The sequence below is a fragment of the Phocoena phocoena genome, chromosome 9, assembly GCF_963924675.1.
Source record: "Phocoena phocoena chromosome 9, mPhoPho1.1, whole genome shotgun sequence".
Taxonomy (NCBI): domain Eukaryota; kingdom Metazoa; phylum Chordata; class Mammalia; order Artiodactyla; family Phocoenidae; genus Phocoena; species Phocoena phocoena.
The window spans coordinates 105,054,113-105,073,510 of record NC_089227.1 but is presented as its reverse complement, the minus strand read 5'-3'; the positions used below and the strand labels follow the sequence as shown (position 1 = coordinate 105,073,510).

At 52.9% G+C, this 19,398-nt stretch overlaps 1 protein-coding gene across 1 annotated transcript in view; it reads left to right on the top strand.

Annotated features, from left to right (window-relative positions):
• PTPRN2 (protein tyrosine phosphatase receptor type N2) overlaps positions 1–19,398 on the top strand; it is a 523,279-nt gene that overhangs the window by 486,430 nt on the left and 17,451 nt on the right. Inside the window, exons 19-22 of the mRNA XM_065883635.1 lie at positions 7,089–7,208; positions 8,333–8,499; positions 13,406–13,459; positions 16,346–16,410. Coding sequence (XP_065739707.1) covers positions 7,089–7,208; positions 8,333–8,499; positions 13,406–13,459; positions 16,346–16,410 — 406 coding nt within the window. The remainder of the gene's footprint in view (positions 1–7,088; positions 7,209–8,332; positions 8,500–13,405; positions 13,460–16,345; positions 16,411–19,398) is intronic.

Sequence of the window (19,398 nt, the reverse complement as noted above, 5' to 3'; positions counted from 1 at the left end):
GGACATGGTGCCTCCCCTCCAGGCACAGAGGGTGTGAGCTGCATCCCCCAGGTGTGCGTGTGCATGTGCGTGCGTGTGTCCAAGGCTAGAACTGGGGGAAGGCTTCTCCAGGAGCCGAGGTTTCCCTGCAAGGAGGGGAGGCCTGCACACCCGCCAGGAGCCAGGCCCGCTGGGCTCACACACGAGCTCCAGGTGCCTCGGGAGCTTGGGGACAGCCTTCCTGGAGAACAGCGGCCTCTGGGCTGTGAGCAGGGTGGGAGGACGAGCCCCGGGCGCAGGCTGCCCGGCCCTGAGCTGTCCAGGCGGGCATCACCCATTGGTCCTGGAGCTGCCCCGGCCCCCGGCCCTACCGTCCCACCCCCGCGTTCCAAGGAGCCCCATCCACGTGGGCCGTGGGCTGTCTGCCGTCTCTCCTTCTGTATTTTCGGACAAAGCAGAAATTCAGGCAGCGCGGTGGCTGGTTCAGGTGCGTGAGGACTCCCTGCGGATGTGGACCCTACGGTCGGCGCGCGAGGTCCCCAGCCAGCCAGCGGTGGCTGAGCTCAGGGCCGGGGCCCCTCCAGGGCAGGGGCTGGTGGCCGTTCCCCGCTCACTGGGGGCTGGGTGAGGGGAGACGCTCTAGAATTTCCAGGCTGGCCCACCTTGCTCGACAGACTTTTTGGTAACTTTCAGACAGAATCAGAGGCTGGAGAGCTGGGCCACAGACTCCAGGGCAGAGGCCTGCTGAGGTCCGCAGCAATTCAGCTGGTGCCCAACTAGTGTCGACATTTATTATTATTATTAACATTTTACCAAGAAAGTAGTCCACCTGTTGATTTCTGTTTCCCACCTTCTGAAAGTATATTTTGCTATGAAGTTTAACTGGGGAAGTGCACTTTTCCAAACGGATGGGCTGGATTTAAATAAAGTGTTTTTCGAGTTCGTGGCCCGGTCCGGGAAGATCCCACATGCCGCGGAGCGGCTGGGTCCGTAAGCCATGGCCACTGAGCCTGCGCGTCCAGAGCCTGTGCTCCGCAACGGGAGAGGCCACAGCAGTGAGAGGCCTGCGTACCGCAAAAAAAAAAAATAAAGTGTTTTTATTCCGTAGCACCCGTCAGTCGTCGTTCTTAGGATGGTCAAGGAAAAACCCGAGCGAAGTACCGTGGAAGACCGAAGGAACATAAAGATTTTTCCTCCAGGGACTTGCTGCGCAGGGGGGTGAAACAGAAATGCAGTAGAAAGGTCATGACGAATTACAGGGGTGAGCCGTGCGCCGGGGCCACGCGGGTCCAGCAGACAGGGAGCCGGAAGGCGGCAGCCCCGTTTCCATAGCGCGCCCGGGCTCCCACCTCTGGGCAGGTCAGCTGACAGCCAGCGTCACCCAGGCCCCCAGGAGCCTAGCCCGGAACACCCAGAGGTGACCCTCGCTGGGCGCGCCCGTGCAGACACCCCAGTGCCCCCCAGTCGGCAGGACGCCTGGTCACGTCAGGGCTCGCGATGTCAGGGTGTTCTAAGAGGCGGGACCCAGAGTAGGAGGACGTCCTCCAGTCCCTGTCCCGCAGCTCATGCCGAGTCACTGCTGGATATTCAGCCAGCACTAGCCCTGGGCAGTGAATGATGGGAAAGAGAAGGATTTGCAGATTTTACTGATTCTGGAGTGTTAAGAGATTGTGGTCAGAGAAATGTACTCAGGAGCCCTGTGAGCTTTGACGTTAAAGCACATAACTTGATTAACTTAAAGGAGTGCGGGATTTGAGGACAGTGAATTTCTAGGAAAAACCTGATCTTTCATTTCCACGCGTTCACAAGTACTTTAACCACGTGCCCTAGATTTTCCAGGATATTTTGCTTCAAATATTTAGTCTGGTTGAATTCTCCGTACATGAATTCACAAACCTTTAAAGATAAGAGGAAACTTTTGTCAGATCATCTTGTGTAAACGTGGGTTTGGAGACCGTGCTCTGAGCGGGGCTGTGCGCAGTCGTGTATGGTGAGCCCGGCAGGGCGTCCTTGCACCAGGCACGTGGCAGAGCCTTAGCTCAGGCTCGGGTAAGAAACACAGCCTGAGTTTCCTCTTTAACTGATTTTTATGGACCTCAGCTGAAAACCCTTTGCTTTTCTGTGTAATACTGCTTCCTTAGTCTGTCTTTCCTTTCTTCTTTTTTCTTTCTTTCTTTGTTTTTTCTTCTTTCTTCTTTTTTCTCCTCCCTCCTTCTCTTGATTCACAAGTGGATCCGATGCATTTACATCAGGTCCTGATTTTGAAAAGAAAGATGGGGCTTCCCTGGTGGCGCAGTGGTTGAGAGTCCGCCTGCCGATGCAGGGGATACGGGTTCGTGCCCCGGTCCGGGAAGATCCCACATGCCGTGGAGCGGCTGGGCCCGTGAGCCATGGCCGCTGAGCCTGCGCGTCCGGAGCCTGTGCTCTGCAACGGGAGAGGCCACAACAGTGAGAGGCCCGCGTACCACAAAAAAAAAAAAAAAAAAAAGAAAGATGGCAGCCTGAGTGGCACTTTCTTTACCTAAGAAGTCAACATGCACATTAAATTTGAAACACAAACGCAGGCCCGGGAGCTGTAAGTGATTCTAAGGGACAAGAGTCCGGGCCCAGGTGACTCCCCGTACAGTCAGACACCTGACATAAACACCTCCACAGCAACGGCACAAAGTTCGGATAAACAGGCGGCTTGGTGTATGAGTGGCCTCGCCGTGGAAACGCTGAATGGCCACGCCAGCCACATCGCCTCTGCCTGACACACAAGCAGGCTGTTCTGTCTTTGCTCGGTTCCAGTGAAATGCCAAGTATCCCTTGTGGAGACGGTTCCTCCTTCCTGCTGGTGGGAAACGTCCAGAGGTGACTGCTGTAGTTTAGCCAGAGTCGAGACTGGCTTGGGCTCAGTTCTGATCTTAGTAGCTGGGAGATGCCTTCCTGCCTGCTCGGCCCTTCCTGGGTGTCAGCATTTAATATCGGCTTGCTACCATCACCTCAGGGTTTTATCTCCAAGGGAGGCCCACGCTGACAGCTTTGTTTACTGAGAAGCAAGCCAGGTGGGTGTGAGTCGCGCATGGAAGATGTGATCAAGATTTCATCACCTTCGTCCTCATTTAGCCAGGCCGCCGCCCCCGGCGTTCACAGTTTGACTCAGGGCCTGTGATTGTGTAGCCAAAGCAGACCAGAGTCTGGAAAGGCTTAATGGCGCGTTTCTTACGACCGTCCTCTGGACGGGACGAGAGCGGGGCTGGGGGTCTGCACTGCAGAAGTGCCACAGACACTGCTGTTTTTCTTCTTTAATAGACCTCAGAGCACATGGTTACAGCTGATTGACATAAAATGCAGGTGCTCTGAGACCTCTTTGAGTCCTCATCGTTTTCGAATTTGTCAGCATCCTTATTGCCAGGCTTAAGCTGATCTCCGTTCAACCTTTGAAAAGAAGTTGGCAGCGGGAATGGGTCGTGTGGCGGGGTGGCGAGGATGCTCGGCCTGGTCTGGAGAAAAGCTGCCCCACTTGCTGCAGTGGCAGCTGCAATGGGCGTGCAGACAGCGCATGCGCTTCGAGAAAACCACTTTTCTGTGCACTGAGCGAGTCCTAGGAGCACTTCTGTCAGGCGAGCCTTTGATAGCGTTTTCTTTGAGTTCTCTTTTTACGGAACTGTTCAAATGATCTCTTCTTAAAATATGTATTGTTTTCAACTAAGCATCAGCTGTAATAAATCCCTGTGCCAGATGCCTTGGAGGTAGAAATGGCAACCAGACAAGGCTCTAGTCTTCAAGGAGATGACAATCTGGTAGTAGAAAGTCGTGCCAACACAGACGAGACCAGTACAAGTGGAAAGGGGCTCATCACAAGGGATCCAGGGAGAGGGAGGAGAAGCTTCCTGCCGGGAGAGACCAGAGAGCTTTGTAGAAGAAACCCTGGCCTTTTACCCATTCAGGTGGATTGTCTTGCCTTTAATCGGTTCTCAGCCGGGCTTTGAAAGAGTTTTGTTTGCTAAACACTTGGTGCTCCAGAAAGACTTGGAATGAAGAGACCCTGTAGTTTCTTTCCATCTGCTCTAATTAGCTTAATATAAGGAACTTGGAGCTGATGTCTTTCAACACCTGTGGATGATTTGGGGCTGGAGTAGAGGGCGGGTATCAGTGAGTGTATGCCTTTCCTGGGGCTGCCGTAACAAATTTCCACAAACTGGGTGGCTTAGAACAGTGGAAGTGTATTCTCTCAGTTCTAGAGGCCGGAAGTCCAAAATCCAGGTACCGGCAGGGCTGCTCTCCCTCGGAAGCTCTGAGAGGAGGACCTTCCAGCTTTTAGGTGCCCCGAGTGTTCCTGGCAGTGTCTCCCCAGTCCCAGCCCGTGTTCACATGGTGTTTCCCTCCTCTTGTGTTGGATTAGGACCCACCCTGATGGAGTATAACCTCGTCTTTTTAATCCTATGACATATGCAGAGACCCTCTTTCCAAATAAGGCCGCGTTCATAGGTGCCAGGGGTTAAGACGTCAACATGTCTTTTCAGGGGTCAAGACGTCAACATGTCAAAGTTCAACCCCTGCGGGGTTGCAGAGAGCAATATGGTGTTTGTTTTTTAACCAACAATCTGTAACTTACTTACTCAGTTGGATCAAATTCCCTCTAGAGTATGTATTTCATGTCACTTGGGCCAACGGTCTGACTACGGCTGCGTGCTAACTTTTCCACTCGCCTGGGTCTGATGACCATGAACAGGTTCCCAGGCTCAGCTCCATCAGCTGCGTTGTCATCATGTGTTCCTTCTCTGGGTGGCCTCTGAGTGCCACTCGGGGCTGGGAGCACAGGCATGGGTGGCAGGGTGTAGCTGGAGTGTTTTATGACAGCCCAGGACCTCGGAGATGGCTACCCCGACCCCTGTGACACCACCACCAGTGAAGAAGTCGGTGGGCATCGTCACCACCAGTGGTCCCGTCACACCTGCCCCCAACCCCTGTGTGCGGGGTGATAACATGCCTTCCGGGTGGGCTTCCCTGGCCTGTGCTGGTGCGTTCTAGGAGAAGCTCATGAAAAGGGGGGCATTTCTGGTTCTTCTCCCAACGTAGCACCAGGGACTTATCCTCGGGATCCCACATGTAAGGCCACGTTTAATCCACGCTGACAGCTTTCTTCTGACCCAGGGCTGACAGCACCTGCTTCCTGTTCGGGAAAGGGAACCCACTTTATGTCAGTAAAGGACTGTTATGGCCAGGACCTCTCTCCCCACCCCTGCCATGGCCTCTGATGTCCTGACCCGTGCTAGGTGCCCAATGAACCGGGAGACGACCACGCATGCTGTGTTGTCTGACACTGAATCAAACGGAAAGTGCTAGGAAGTGCCACTTCTGGCATTCAGCCATCATCGCTCTTTAATTCAGCAAAGCGCTGGCTTCAGTGGACCACAGCAAGATCAGGTAGGGAATCCGGGTCGTTTTTTACTTCCTCGAAGAGAAAAATGTAGTAGGTTTCTCAAAGATTGGGCACAGAAATCGCGTCTTCCCCACGCCAGGCGTGACCCTGCAAAACCAAGCCAAGGAAGAGGGTGGGAGTGCAGTCTCCTGTTCAGAAGCTGAACCTGCTCAGCTGGGGTTTCCACCAGCTCCTGTATTCCCTCCGAAACCCGCCACAGCTTTCCCGGTGTGCTCGGGGGGCCAGCTGGCCAGGCAGCGCGGTGGGAGACCGGAAAAGGTGGCGAAGGTGGCTGTCGCCCCGCGCACAGGCTCCAGGCCACACGGGCAGGGCTGGTGCCCACGTGGGCTGAGATTGCTTTGATTTAGTCAGTTCCCCTGTCTGCTTTCACACAGTGACCTCAAAAGAAGTATTATCCCCAGGAGTGCCTTTGGGGTTGTTCGTTTAAATTATTTCATTTGGATTCACTCTTAACCAAACCTTCAGAGAGCCAGGCGGGTCCCCAGACGGAAGGACCTCGGTGGGGGAGGGCCTTCCTAACGCCACTCCTGGGGGCCACAAGCAGAGCCTCGACGATTAGTTTATGGCCTGGATCATTGCATTTTTATTACACTCATAAAATCTGTGTTTCTCCTATTTTCGTAATGGCTTCACTAGGCTTCTGCACCTTCTCAAGGCACATTAAACCGCTCTGTGTTAGGAGGACAGATCAGCGGGTAGGTCTGGAGGCCTGAGAAGCTTAGAGTGGGCGCTGGCTTTGAATTCTCATCTGTTGTTGGATTTGCACTAAAGGGAAGGAAAGCATGTGGGTTTGAGCGTAATTCACGTTTATGTGGGCTCTTTTGTAAACACTGCAGCAAGTCCCCTTGAATTCCACTATAGATGATACACAAAGAGGGGCCTTAAGAATATTGACTATTTCTATCCCTTACGTTTAACCCATAGAATCAGTGGTTTTAGCAAAGATGCTCCAAGCACGTAGGCTCGTGGCCACAAAGTTGTGAGTTTTGTCTGAAAAGAAGCCAAGCTCGAGAGCCTTTGTGTCTTTGCCACGTCTGGTGTTTAAACGTGGGTCCATTTGTTTCTCGTGTCTCGGAGCTGGTTTTGGTGTGGCTGTTACGGATGATTAAGTCAGGTTGGGGTGCGCTTTCCTTTGGGCAGTATTGCTATATTTTGGTAAAAGGAAACAAAATGCCGGTGGGGACTCGTGGCTGTAACGCACTTGGGAAGAAATGCTTTCAGGGCTGTTTCCGATAGGATGGCAGCTCCACAAAGCAAACTGTTGGTCAAGTCGCACAAACAATGACAAGTGCTGGAAAACGAACACGTCCACTAATTTCTGTTTGTGTCCCACGGAGATGTGGTGTGTCCGAGTCAGGCCAGCCAACCCACTGTGGGACCAGTCGCCTGTTTGTCCTGCGTTACAGACCAAAACGGGGGGAGCCGGGCAGCTGAACATACAACTGAGGAGGTTTTACAGGATGTGGAACGAGTTTACTAGATTCTCTTTTTAATATTCCACGGAACATGCAAATTATGGGGCCACCATATTCGGAGATGGGAAAGCAGCTGCAGAGCCCACTGTCTAATGAAAATGAAATGAATCTCCTGTGCACGGAACAGATTCGGACTGTGTCTCCGGGGCACTAACTACGCATGTCATGGGGCTCAGCCACTCACGCCGGTCTCTGTCTGTCTGCAGATGGTGTGGGAGAGCGGCTGTGTGGTCATCGTCATGCTGACCCCCCTCTCGGAGAACGGCGTCAGGCAGTGTTACCACTACTGGCCGGACGAGGGCTCCAACCTCTACCACGTCTACGAGGTACTTCCCCGGGTGGCCGCCGTGGGCCGTGGGCTTGGGGGCCATGGGCTGTGGCGGGCGCTGGCGGGCCTGCCCTGTGCGGTCGCCAGCCGCTGTCCCTTGAAGCCTTGCTGTGCAGTCGGTCCCCGTAGGAGGTGTCCACAGGCCCGTGGTCAACAGACACCAAGACCCTCCAGACATCTATGCCATGGGGACTCTGGCAGAAATGGTTTTCATTTTTTTAATTTTATGAATCCAAATTTGGACAGAAAGGACCAAAAAATGACCTCACTGGGTGGTCAGTTGAGCCTGGTTCTGGAAAACAGGCCCCGAGTGGGTCCTTTTTCAGAAAAAAGCCTCTTGACACCGTCCCTAATTCTTAGCATCCCGCCTGCACCCCAGCCCCTGCTGCTCTCCGGTGGTCTGTGTCCACAGTGCTTGGCCTTTTTATCTGAGGGTCCCCTGCAGGCAAGCTCATTTCTCCTGCTGGATTTTTGCCCACATCAGGAAGGAACTAAGGAAACTTGGGCAGTTAAACCAGTACTGGAGTGTGTCCTTTGACCCTGTTTTGCATGAAAATTACTCAGAATGCCAAAGTCCCACAGCAGGACCCACGTTAGAAGCACAGAGGTTCCCCCTAAGCCGGTCGTGGCTTTGGGGTCCCTGCCCTGGGCTTCCAAGCTCAGGGCCCAGCAGCATCTGTGTAAGCCTTTGGTTTCCTCTTTCTACAGCCAGGTGGTGCCTCCCTGATGACATGTCAGTGAGAGTGGAACCGCGTGTGGCGTTTTTGCTCAAAAGTATAATTTTTCTCGGGTGATTTTTGTTGAAGGTTTACATGGCTTAGAAAAGACAGAAATGAATCGTTTGGATTGTAACAGGTTTTTCCAGTAATTTGACTACTATGCCCCAGAGTGACATTTAAAAAACACACAAAAAACAAAAAAACCACCAAGTGATCTTTTGTGTAAACTCCGTTGAAATTGGGAAGGTAGGCGGGGCTGCTCACCAGCATCCCCCGCACGCCACGTGCCCCCGCGGTCCCCACCCCTCTCTCCGCAATGTGGCTCCACGCTCAGCCGAGCTGGGCCCCCAGCCAACGCCTGTTTCTGCACACACACACCCCCGTCCGCTCTCCCCCCGCCCAGGTGCATCTGGTCTCTGAACACATCTGGTGCGAGGATTTCCTCGTGAGGAGCTTTTATCTGAAGAACCTTCAAACCAACGAGACTCGCACGGTGACGCAGTTCCACTTCCTGAGCTGGTATGACCAGGGAGTGCCTGCCTCCACGAGGTCCCTTCTGGATTTCCGCAGGTAAGACCCACGGCCCGCCGGTGGGGTAGCGTGCTGAGTGCGGACACGGAGAGAAGGGGTCTCCTGGGTCCAAGGGGCCGTTTGCTGTAAGACGTGCCATCTGCTAAGATTTGTATGTTATAAATCTATTTATGTTGTGTATAGGGGAGGGGAGGGGAGATTATGTTGACTCACACATTAACCGTAAGACGCTTTCTAGCTTTAGAGGTGTTAGAATGTGAGGGGGGAATGGGTATCTTAGAATTGTGGAAATGTGGTCATCGTTTTCGGTAAGATTCTTCAAGTGGTGAAGAATCCTAGGGTGTGAATGTCACAGGCTATTGGTGAAGAGAGCCCAGTTTTCGTTTGGGTGCTCAGCTGGTTAGCTATGGCGATGAGAGCTAGGCCCAGATTCTGAAATGGATCACCTTGGATGAACACCTGGCTGGAGTTCCCGCATTACCGTGTATTTGTGGTGCGGTTTGGAAGCTGACAGTTTAAAAATACCTAGAGAGAAAATGAAGGTGTCGAAGGCCACCCATAACCACGTTCTGAGCTTTCTAGAACCTCCCTTACGTTTAGCTGATTGGAAACCTAGCAGGTATGGAAAACAGATAAATATTCAAAACAAGGAATTAGAGAATAAAGGCAAAGTGCCCTTTAAACCACTTTAATTACACGTGTTCGTAAAGTGATTTGTATCTGAACAGTCACAGATACGTAACTCGAGGGAGGTTGAAACGGCGTGTTGTCATAAAGATGGGGTTTCAGGTATAACTCTGGATTTCTTGAATTTGTGTTACAGATTCTTACAGAAGGTTATTTTGATACTATTTCTTTTGCCTTTTAGCCCACTTTGAAAAACAAAACAAATTTCTTTATTTGAATAGCCCTGTGTGTTAAATAGCACGTGAAACAGCTCCAGCAGAGACGCGAGTTTGGCGTCTCGCCTGTCGCCCTGTCCCCCTACCCAGGGAGGCGGAGGGCGCGAGCAGCAGGGGGTCCTGGACGCTCTTGGACAGACCCACTCCATCCCGATTGCCTGACCATCACTTACATTTTCTTAATACGAATTTATTTCTAAAAATCTTACTTAGGGCACATTTCCTGTGATAGACTCTTCAAGAAACAGTCATTACTGGCAAAATGGATGCAGCTACACACACGGCCGTTGCCGTGTTGGTGCTCATCCAGTGTGTCTGTACATATATGCATATGGGCGTGTTTCCAGCTCCATATCCATATATGGAGTTGGACAATACATAACCAACCCTCTGTGCTTACCGTTCGTCAGGAAGAAAAATCTGATTCCCCAGATTCCATTTCTCCAGAGTCCCAGGAGATAGGGCCCGAGAAGGTTTCGGTAAATAAAAAGGAACGCGAACCCCCAGACCCGGTTTTGAGCATCTCGTTAGAGAGAAAGCTGTCCTGCCCTCACTAGCGGACAAGGTTGCTCTCATGTACTACCTGGGCCGTTGGTACGATCACATTCTCAGAGCACATCGCGCTCAGACACGGATCGCTGCTTTGTGGTTTTCTGTGTCAAGCAGCCCCCACGTGTCAGCCATCGGAAGGTGAGCCGGCTTCTGAAGACACTGGTCATTTCAATGCAGCGGGGCGGCTCGGCTCCCTTTGAACAATAGACCCGCGTTCATTCCCGTTCTGGCCGAGCGCGTTCGTCAGACACCGAGATGTGTAATTAAATATTTCTGGCGCCCAGAGGGAGCACATTTACACTTTAAAGAGAAACTGCTAAGCTAAGAGATAATTAGCATCACATGTGAGGGCTTTGCTGTAGAAGAATTCTCTGTCTCCGCTACTCTCTCACTCCCGGCTGTGTGTAATGACATCCACTAAAGGCTGCTCACTGTAAACATGGACAACCCTTACTTTGCCAGCTAATGAGCGGTGGCCAGTGTCATTTTTGTGACGTTGCAGCTAGTAATATAAGCCCAGTTGCATAGTCACAAAAGTGATCATTGGAAACTGTGACTGTACTGCAGGGACAGAGTGGGAAGCCCCCTTTCTGAGCCTCTAACGACCTCTGACCTTTGCTTGCTGTTGGTTGCATGGCGGTTCCTTCTCACTCAGTGACCCATGGGTTGGTTTGTATTACTAATCGTTCTTTCTCGGTGAATGCCTCCTGTTGCAGTATATACGGTATCCATCTTACTCAATGTCTGCGGCCTCTTGCTTACTGACGATTTGTTCCAGTAAAGTAAAACCAGACAGCTGTGCATTCCTCATCTTCATGAATAATCCACACCTCTCTCTCGGGTCGACCAGATGAACGCTTTGGTGGACCGTGTGATGCTTCTGCTTTTCTCCTTGTGATGCTTTATATGGTAATAACACAAGTACCCGGTTCTGTGTAAATAAAATTCGAAACCATGGCCGCACACTGGATTTCCACTCGCGCCTCCTCGATTGCTTGCGGCCGTTTGTACATAGGTTTAGCACAGGGAGGGGCTGGCATGGGTATTAACATTACACTGAGACCTTCTCGGGTCCTGCCGAGGCAGCCGGTCACAGCACGCTGGAGAAAAGAACACTTTGAACGTGTCGTACGATAGAGACCAGAATTGCAGTCTGGAGAAGCAAGTCACGGCCAAAGTAGCCAGTAATTTGCTCTTCAGCCACATTTCTTAGCCAGAGAGGTGGCTCCTGCATTTGGCCAGAGGGGGCCTGACCGGCCGGCTGTACATGGAGCACTGCTGGCCTACCGCTTCCTTATGCTGTCCTTTCCTGCAACCAGCACGTTTCAGAGAAGGGCATCTTGTTGTCGTGTTTATTTCTTTTTCAATGTACCTTTCCTGTGCTTGGCCCCATCAGAAAAAATGAGCAAAACCGGGGGATTGACCGAAAGTTGAGTTTAGCCTTTAGAAACACAGACAGGCCTGGCAGGTGGGAAATGTAACAGGGTGTTGGAGGTGCCGAGCTGAGGTGGTTCACACCTGAAAGATTCCGTGACTGAGAAGCGTCCAGGAGAAAGTTCTGCTTGAAGGTGCAAGGCCTGTAAAAGTAGAGCCACCCCGGCTCTGGTCTCACGGGCGAGCAAGCTCCGTGCTACGCACACACACACACACGGTGTGTGCATCGTGCCTGGACACACACGCGTGCACAGGCGCGCACACGGCCTTCATTGGGCTGGCGGGCTCCCCACTGCTCACGCTGGAGACAAGTCCTTGGGGCCTGGCATCTATTCTGTCGGAGCTAAAGCTCGCTGTTGCCTTGACAACCTGACTCGAGAATGGGAGGTTTTAGAAGGAGCTGGTAGATCTCTTTTCCAATCTCTTCTTCTCAAAGGGCTGAGAACTTTCCAGGGATCCTGGCACAGACGTTCCCTCAACTTAATCACTTCCCCTTTCCTCTCCCCTAAACCCTAACACTGGGGTGTAGGTCAAAAGCAAGGATAGGCTCCAGCAGAAGCAGTGCCGTGGCCACGAGGACTCTGGGCTGCCTGTTGTACCCGGGTTTCTGGGTCCTCACCTCCCAGGCTCTCTGAGGTCCGGGTTTGAAGCCTGGATCTCAGCCGGGGAGCAGCCACAGAGCAGGTGCTGCTGCCCCGATGGCCCCGGGCGTGGCCGTCTCCGGGCACATGTTACGTGGACCGCCCGGCCACCTCCTGCCACTTCCCTTGTGCCGTTCTGGGGGTGGAGTCTCCCTTCAGAAGCGCCTATTCTGTTCACTCCATAGCGGAAGTAGGAAAGCAACAGAGCTCTGACATTTGGGCAATAAATGTCATTTTATGTGACATTAAAATACCCACTCAGCTCACCCGTCAGCTACAGCACTCGACTCCCTCCCAATCCCACACTGTCTCAGGGGTTTGTAGCAAGAGAACCCGCTGATTGAATTTCCACTTTCAACTATTTCCATGCTGAGCAGACAAGCCTTTGCAGAGAAATGTGACATTTTCCCATTTCCGGCATATGAAGAAAAAGATTTTTCTCTACTGTCATTCTTTTTAAAATTTAACTTCACGTCTTATATCATAGAAATTCACAGTCACAGCATATTTTAGAGCACACCCCCGTCACACGTTATTTCCCTCCAATTAACCAAAATTCTGTCTTTAATTTTCTTTATTTAGAAAGATTTTACTGAGAATTTGGATATAATTTGTAAACATGATTAGTTGTTTCACTGAATTACAAAAAATATCAAGCTTATACAGTGAATTTCCTAGCAGTGCTCTGTAGTGATTTAGGATTTGGTTACAAAATCTTAATCTACGCTTCTTGTTAATTTTCATGAATTCTGACCTAAAATCTGCACAACCGAGTTGTTTTCAACATAATCAACGCTTCTTGTTAATTTTCATAAATTCTAACCTAAAATCTGCACAAACAAGTTGTTTTAAACATAATCAGATTTATAAAAATGGAAATATGTGTCTTGGACATAATTGAGGCTTCTCTGTAATTTAGATATCCTTACGAAACTGACAGATCGAGAAGTGTCTTTAAGATGCTGTTTTGAGACATCACAGTAATGTTGCATCCCAATGTGATGTCTAGACTGTAAGAAATGCGGAGTGTAAATTGCAAAACTCAAAAATTTAAGCGAAGAATCTAGACATATCACAACAACAACGGAAGTCAAATTAACTAGAGCAAGGGGTGGGGGGCGGGGAGGCTCACACCGATGGATCTGTTGACCTCAGGCCAGAGTTCATACTTGTAAAGGGAAAAAGAAAGCTGTGAAAATGTAAGAATTGTTTTCAAAGCTCTGTTTAATAATTTAATATTGAAAAGAAAAATAAACCTTTGAAAATGTGTGCATAATTTTGATCTTCTTTGTCAAAACAGGGTATTGCAAAACGATGTCCAAGAGACGGTCTGTTTGCTTTGGCGTATGGGTTGTTTGGATGGCTGCTACAGAGTCTAGTACATAATCATAACTTCTGTGTCTCTCTTTATTTCAGAAAAGTAAACAAGTGCTACAGGGGCCGTTCTTGTCCAATAATTGTCCACTGCAGGCAAGTACAACTTTTAACCTGGATTAAGAAGTGTTCACTACCTCAAAAGTAACCACCATTAAATATAGGAACTGAACCTCCTGATTGCTTAATAAGTGTATCTAACTGGTACTTCTAAAGGAAACCGAGGATATAAACTTATTTTGTCTTAAACCCTCCTGGGACTGCTGCGCAAACGCTCTGAGACGGTGTGTGTGGTGTGTGGAGGGGTCTCGGCCCAGCACACCTTGCAGATGTTTGGAAACCTGCGCAGAGGCTGGGGCCAGTTATGAACGGGACAGACCTGGAATCAAACAAGTGGCCTTCGGGTGAAAGTTCAGTGGCTCACGTGTCCTCGAGTGGGTTCCCCCCAACCGAGAAGAAAGATCCACTGGAAGAAAACTCCCTCCGAGGGCGAGCTCTTCCCCGAGCTCCCTACCCACCTCTTTTGGTGAAGAAGTGCGCCCCATTGTCTAGAACTGTCTTGCAGAGTATTCCTTTCTGCCTGGGATAAAAAGGAGTCAGGTCTCCAAAGATCAGTCAGGAAGTCTGTGCATGCATGTGTCTGAGTGTGTGTGTGTCCGTGTGTGTGTACCTGCACGAGTGTGTGTGTATCTGAGTGTGTGGGTGTGGAATGTGTGTGCCTGTGTGTCCGTGTGTGTGTACCTGCATGAGTGTGTGTGTATCTGAGTGTGTGGGTGTGGAATGTGTGTGCCTGTGTCCGTGTGTGTGTACCTGCATGAGTGTGTGTGTGTGTGTATCTGAATGTGTGGGTGTGGAATGTGTGTGTCCGTGTGTGTGTACCTGCATGAGTGTGTGTGTATCTGAGTGTGTGGGTGTGTGCTGTGTGTCCGTGTGTGTGTACCTGCATGAGTGTGTGTGTATCTGAGTGTGTGGGTGTGTGCTGTGTGTCCGTGTGTGTGTACCTGCATGAGTGTGTGTGTATCTGAGTGTGTGGGTGTGTGCTGTGTGTCCGTGTGTGTGTACCTGCATGAGTGTGTGTGTATCTGAGTGTGTGGGTGTGGAATGTGTGTGTCCGTGTGTGTGTACCTGCATGAGTGTGTGTGTATCTGAGTGTGTGGGTGTGGAATGTCTGTGTCCGTGTGTGTGTACCTGCATGAGTGTGTGTGTATCTGAGTGTGTGGGTGTGGAATGTGTGTGCCTGTGTGTCCGTGTGTGTGTACCTGCATGAGTGTGTGTGTGTGTTTCTGTGTCGGTCCGTGAGAGAAGACGAGGTGTGCAGAGTATGGTCTGTATCCTCGAGAACTGGACCAGAGCACCGTTAACCCACCCATGGAGAACCGTCTCCAGTTCTGAGGCAGATCTGGGCAGAGCTGTGTGACGTGAGCTGAAGGGACCTGAGGAAACCCTCGGCCGAAGGCCGGTCACTCGGGCGTCGGCGACACTGGCATGGCGGCATCCCCGCCTCTGGAGCGCAGGTGGGCACGGCACAATGCGGAATCATTCTCTTTCCAACCAAGGCTTTTTCCACCGTTTGTTTGAGAGACGTGTTGAGGCCACACTCAGCGACTCTTTGCTGTGAAAGGATAAGCGGCAGGTCCGAGACTGAGAGCGCGGTCACACAGCTCCCCAAGTCCTGAAACGGAGACGCTGGTCTTCTCCTTCAGTTGGCTGACTCTGCCAGGAGTATACGTGTAAACACCATCCTCTTACTTACATGCTGCCCATGGGCGTGAGAACGGCCTGCTTGACCTAAGGACCATCTCAGGGCACATGGTGCAGGAGGAGAGATGCAGGGCTACTTCCTCCTAGAAGAGGCACCTTCCTTTTCTCTCACTGGCTATTGTCGAGCCACAATTCAGAACGTTTTTACATCTCGTCCAGGTGGTGATTATTCCCATTACAGCTGGGGGCGAGGGGGGATGAAGAGAGGCTCCGTTGCAGTGACGGGGGACATGTGCACCCCGCTCCTTAGACGGACGGACAGACGGCCCCCCGAGGGTGTGGACACCCGAGACCTGCACCCGTCCTTCTTCCCCTGCTCACAGCTGGCCTCTTGCAGACACTTTGAATACAAATGCCATCAACTCTGACACTGCCGGGCATTTCTTTATTTCATTTTTTTTCTGACAAAATTTGCTGAATCTTTGACCAAAGAGGGGAGAAAAAAGGAAGAAAGGAACAAATCAACACAGGCACAATAGCTAATCCGCACCGCTGTTAGCTCAGGGCTGAAAGCGCTCCAGTCTCCCCTCTGCCCCTCCTCTTCCCCCTCCCTCTCCGCCTCCTTCCCCTTCTCTTCCCCTCCCCCTCCCCCTCCCCTTCCCTCCCCTTCCCCTCCCCCTCCCCTCCACTCCCCTCCTCCTCCCCTCCCCCTCCCCTTCCCCTCCCCCTCCTCCCCTCCCCTCCCCTCCCCTCCCCTCCCCTCCCCTTCCCTCCCCTTCCCCCTCCCCTCCCTCCCCTTCCCCCTCCTCTCCCCTTCCCTCTCCCTCCCCTCCCCTCCCATCCCCCATCCCCTCCCCTCCCCTCCCTTTCCCCCTCCCCTCCCCTCCCTTTCCCCCTCCCCTCCCCTCCCTTTCCCCCTCCCTCCCCTCCCTTTCCCCCCTCTCCCCTTCCCTCTCCCCTCCCCTCCCCTTCCCCATCCCCTCCCCTCCCCCATCCCCTCCCCTCCCCTCCCTTTCCCCTTCCCCTCCCCTCCCTCCCCCTCCCATCTCCTCCCCCCTCCCCTCCCCCTCCCCTCCTCCTCCTCCCCCTCCATTCCCATCCTCCTCCCCTCTCCCACCCTGACCCCCCTCACCCCCTTTCTTTCTCTTCCTCTCCAATTCTCCACCCTGCCCTCCTCTCATGGGCCCCCCTTGAGCACAGAGGCAAGATGCCATCGTTGGCGTGTGGGGAGTGGGGACAGCATGGTGCGTTGTGTCCTCATCTCTCTCCTTCTATTGACAGTGACGGCGCGGGCAGGAGCGGCACCTACATCCTGATCGACATGGTTCTCAATAAGATGGCCAAAGGTAAGACTCAGAGCGGGGCTGCTTTGTTGTGGCTCAGAGCCAGATGGGGTTGCCATGGCAACCTCGGTGCAGTAGTCACAGAAATCCTTGGGGAAAATTAGCCTGGGCCGCAGGAAGGCTGTTTGCGGCAAAGCGCGTTCATTTCTAAGGTTCCTCCTTCGTCACCTCCTCCGCCCGGGGTCGCGCTCTGGCCTCAGCACACAGTCGGTGACGCGTGAGTGCTCGCTGAGGACGTCCTGTGTTAACACCAGGAGTGAGGAGAAGGCAGCCCTGATCTTCCAGCAGCTCAGAATAGCCTTAAATCCTCCCTGTTATTCAAGCTATATCTGCAAAATTCAGAGCCACCTAAAATCTCTTGGAGTGAGTGTCTCTAAAATAGGTCACCTTTGGACGCCCCTTTGTAACATCGTTTTAGCACATGAATCGCTGTCCGTGGTCCTGGGCCTTTTCCTCCTAAAGACAGTGTCGGGGGACCTGGGGTTAGAGTGCTGTGATCTGAGCACAGACCTGGGATGAGTTCATGGCTTGGGTGGAGTTTAACCCATGAGAGTACAGGGACCAAACGGGGCTGGCGGCTCCCCAAGCGTGGTCCACAGAACAAACCCGTGAGGTGTCCCCTTAGAGGCCAGAGTGCGCTCCATAGTCAACTGGGAGAAGATTCTCTCGGACCCGCCTCTGGGAGAACCACACAAGTCAGCAGGGAGACCCTAACCTGACCTGAAAAGGCACTTCCTTGTTCTTGAGATGCCTGTCAGCCTCCAGGGAACTTGGGCAGGAAACACTGCGATGAGTGACGTCTTACAGTCTCCTTCCCACCTGTGAAAACGTCGTCCTCTCTACATTGACACACACTCACGCACACACGCACACGTGTGTTCTTAGCTAGGACACCCACCTTCCAGGACGCCCACCCTTCATCCTTTGCCTGGCAATAAGAGCAGACACTGATTACAGAAATGGATTTCTATACATTGTCACACCACTGTCAGCAACTCTGAAATAGGCATCTTTCTTACTCCATTTCTCCTGGTTAAAAGAAAAACAGAACACATCTTTAGCCCAGGGATATCAACGTGTGAGGATAAAATAATAGCCATTGTGTTACACACAAGGACTAGAGAGCTTGAGCGTTACCAGCCCTACAGCTAGTAAGCATGTGACCAGCCGGGACCCGGGACTGGCCCCCCTTGGTGCTGCAGGCTCCCTGCCGGCTCCGGGGCGGGGAGGCAGGGGTGCGGGACAGTGGGCCGGGCTCACACCACCAGAGACCGTATTTCACGCCCTGAAGTAGCTCCGAGCTGTGATGTGCAAACAAAGAAACAACGAAGCAAATGCAAATGCTCTGACGGTGCTTTTTAATAACATGTTTTGGCCTCAGATCCAAAAAGCGAACTTTTTTGGTGGAAAGGTCGTTTGTTCCCCGTCCAGTAATGCCGCTGTGTCCCATTGACTGTATCTGTGTCTTCATTTGCAAATGCGCCGTCACTACAGCCGGCAGCCCACAGCGGAATTCCTGCTTCTCCCCCATCCTGCTCCCCTGTCTGCTGTCACATGTAGTGTTTCCCCGTCTATCAAACCAAATGCCTTCCGAGAATGCAGATCCCCTTGCGTGTTTGAGGTGCCGCCTTTGCGTGTAAGCAAGTGACACAGGAACCCACTGCGTATACACCGTGTGGCATGGCGCCCGGCTCGTCCCAAGGACAGGCGCCCCAGCGGTACCGGTACCGGGGCCGGGGGGGAGTACCCGGGTGTCCACCCAGCAGGTGTGAGGGCACCTGGAGCGGGACAGTGCCACAGCCCCGGGGGCGGGGCCGACTCCCATCCCGGCTGCTCCCCGCCCCGCCTGCCCCTGGGCCCGAGGTGCCTGCCCCGTCTTGTCAAATCCCACTTGAGGCTCGGCTGCGGCAACAGTGCGAGCCCAGCCATGTGGAACTGACCCGGGAGGGCGGTCTCCAGGCTCTTTCAGAGATTGGTCACCCCTCATTCTGCCCCTGACCTGCTCCCCTCTGCCCGGGGGCCCGCGCTGTGCAATCCCCTGACCCGGGGCCCAGGCTGCAGTCTCGGGACAGATCAAAGGGCAGGGCGGCCCCTCGGCCTGCGAGGTGGGCCTTTCCCAGGCCGCCCCGGTGAGCGGCCGCCGGGGTTTTGTTCTGGGCCAGGCTTGCGGGGCCGGGCGGCCAGGGCCACCTTTGTCTGGCCTGAGAAGCCGGAGGCCCATACTGCCGGCCCGCGTTGATCAAATGATCAAAGGCTCTGGGCCTGGACACGAAACCTTTCTTCCCATTCCCTTTTTCTTAAAGGAATGAATTGCAGGAGGACCGAAGAATGCCTCTCCCAAGCTCTCCTGCAGCCCGGCGCCTGCGTCGGCCCTGGGCTCTGAGGCTGGCCGGGGACACTCGGGCAGCCCAGCCAGCCACAACCTGGAGCCTGGGCTGGGCACACGGGCTTCGGGGAGTAAAGCCTTTGATACAGCAGGAATCATAAGGGGCTTTCGGCACCGTCTGGTCTGTCAGCGAGCAGACAGGATGCGGTTTGAAGTCTGAGTTGGGGGGGGCTGGTTCTCTGCCCGGGTTTGTGGCGGGAAAGTCAGGGGTCAACCTGTAGAATTCTTCCACACATTTTTCCTGTGGCTGCGAACACACGTCTAACTCAGGCTAATATTTTGGGTCAGAATCAGGGTTTGGTAGCATTCCTCTCTCGCCTAGAGACTGAGCTCAAGCGTAGCAATGTTGGTTTTGCAGCCGAGATATTTTCCAAGCTTGTGCCTTTTACGTTTTTGTCCGTGACCTCTCTTTGCCCAGGGTTTTTCATATTTCACCACAATTTTCAAACAAATGGAGAGCGCCAGGCGGATGGTGGGGCTTCCCGAGGATCACATGTGCTGGGTCACCTGGAGGTGGCCTCACTGGCTGTCCCTCACCGGGGGCCACGGAGGAAGCCCCACCTCTGGGAAGCTGGCCGTGCCACCCTGAGCCTCCTGGCTCCTGG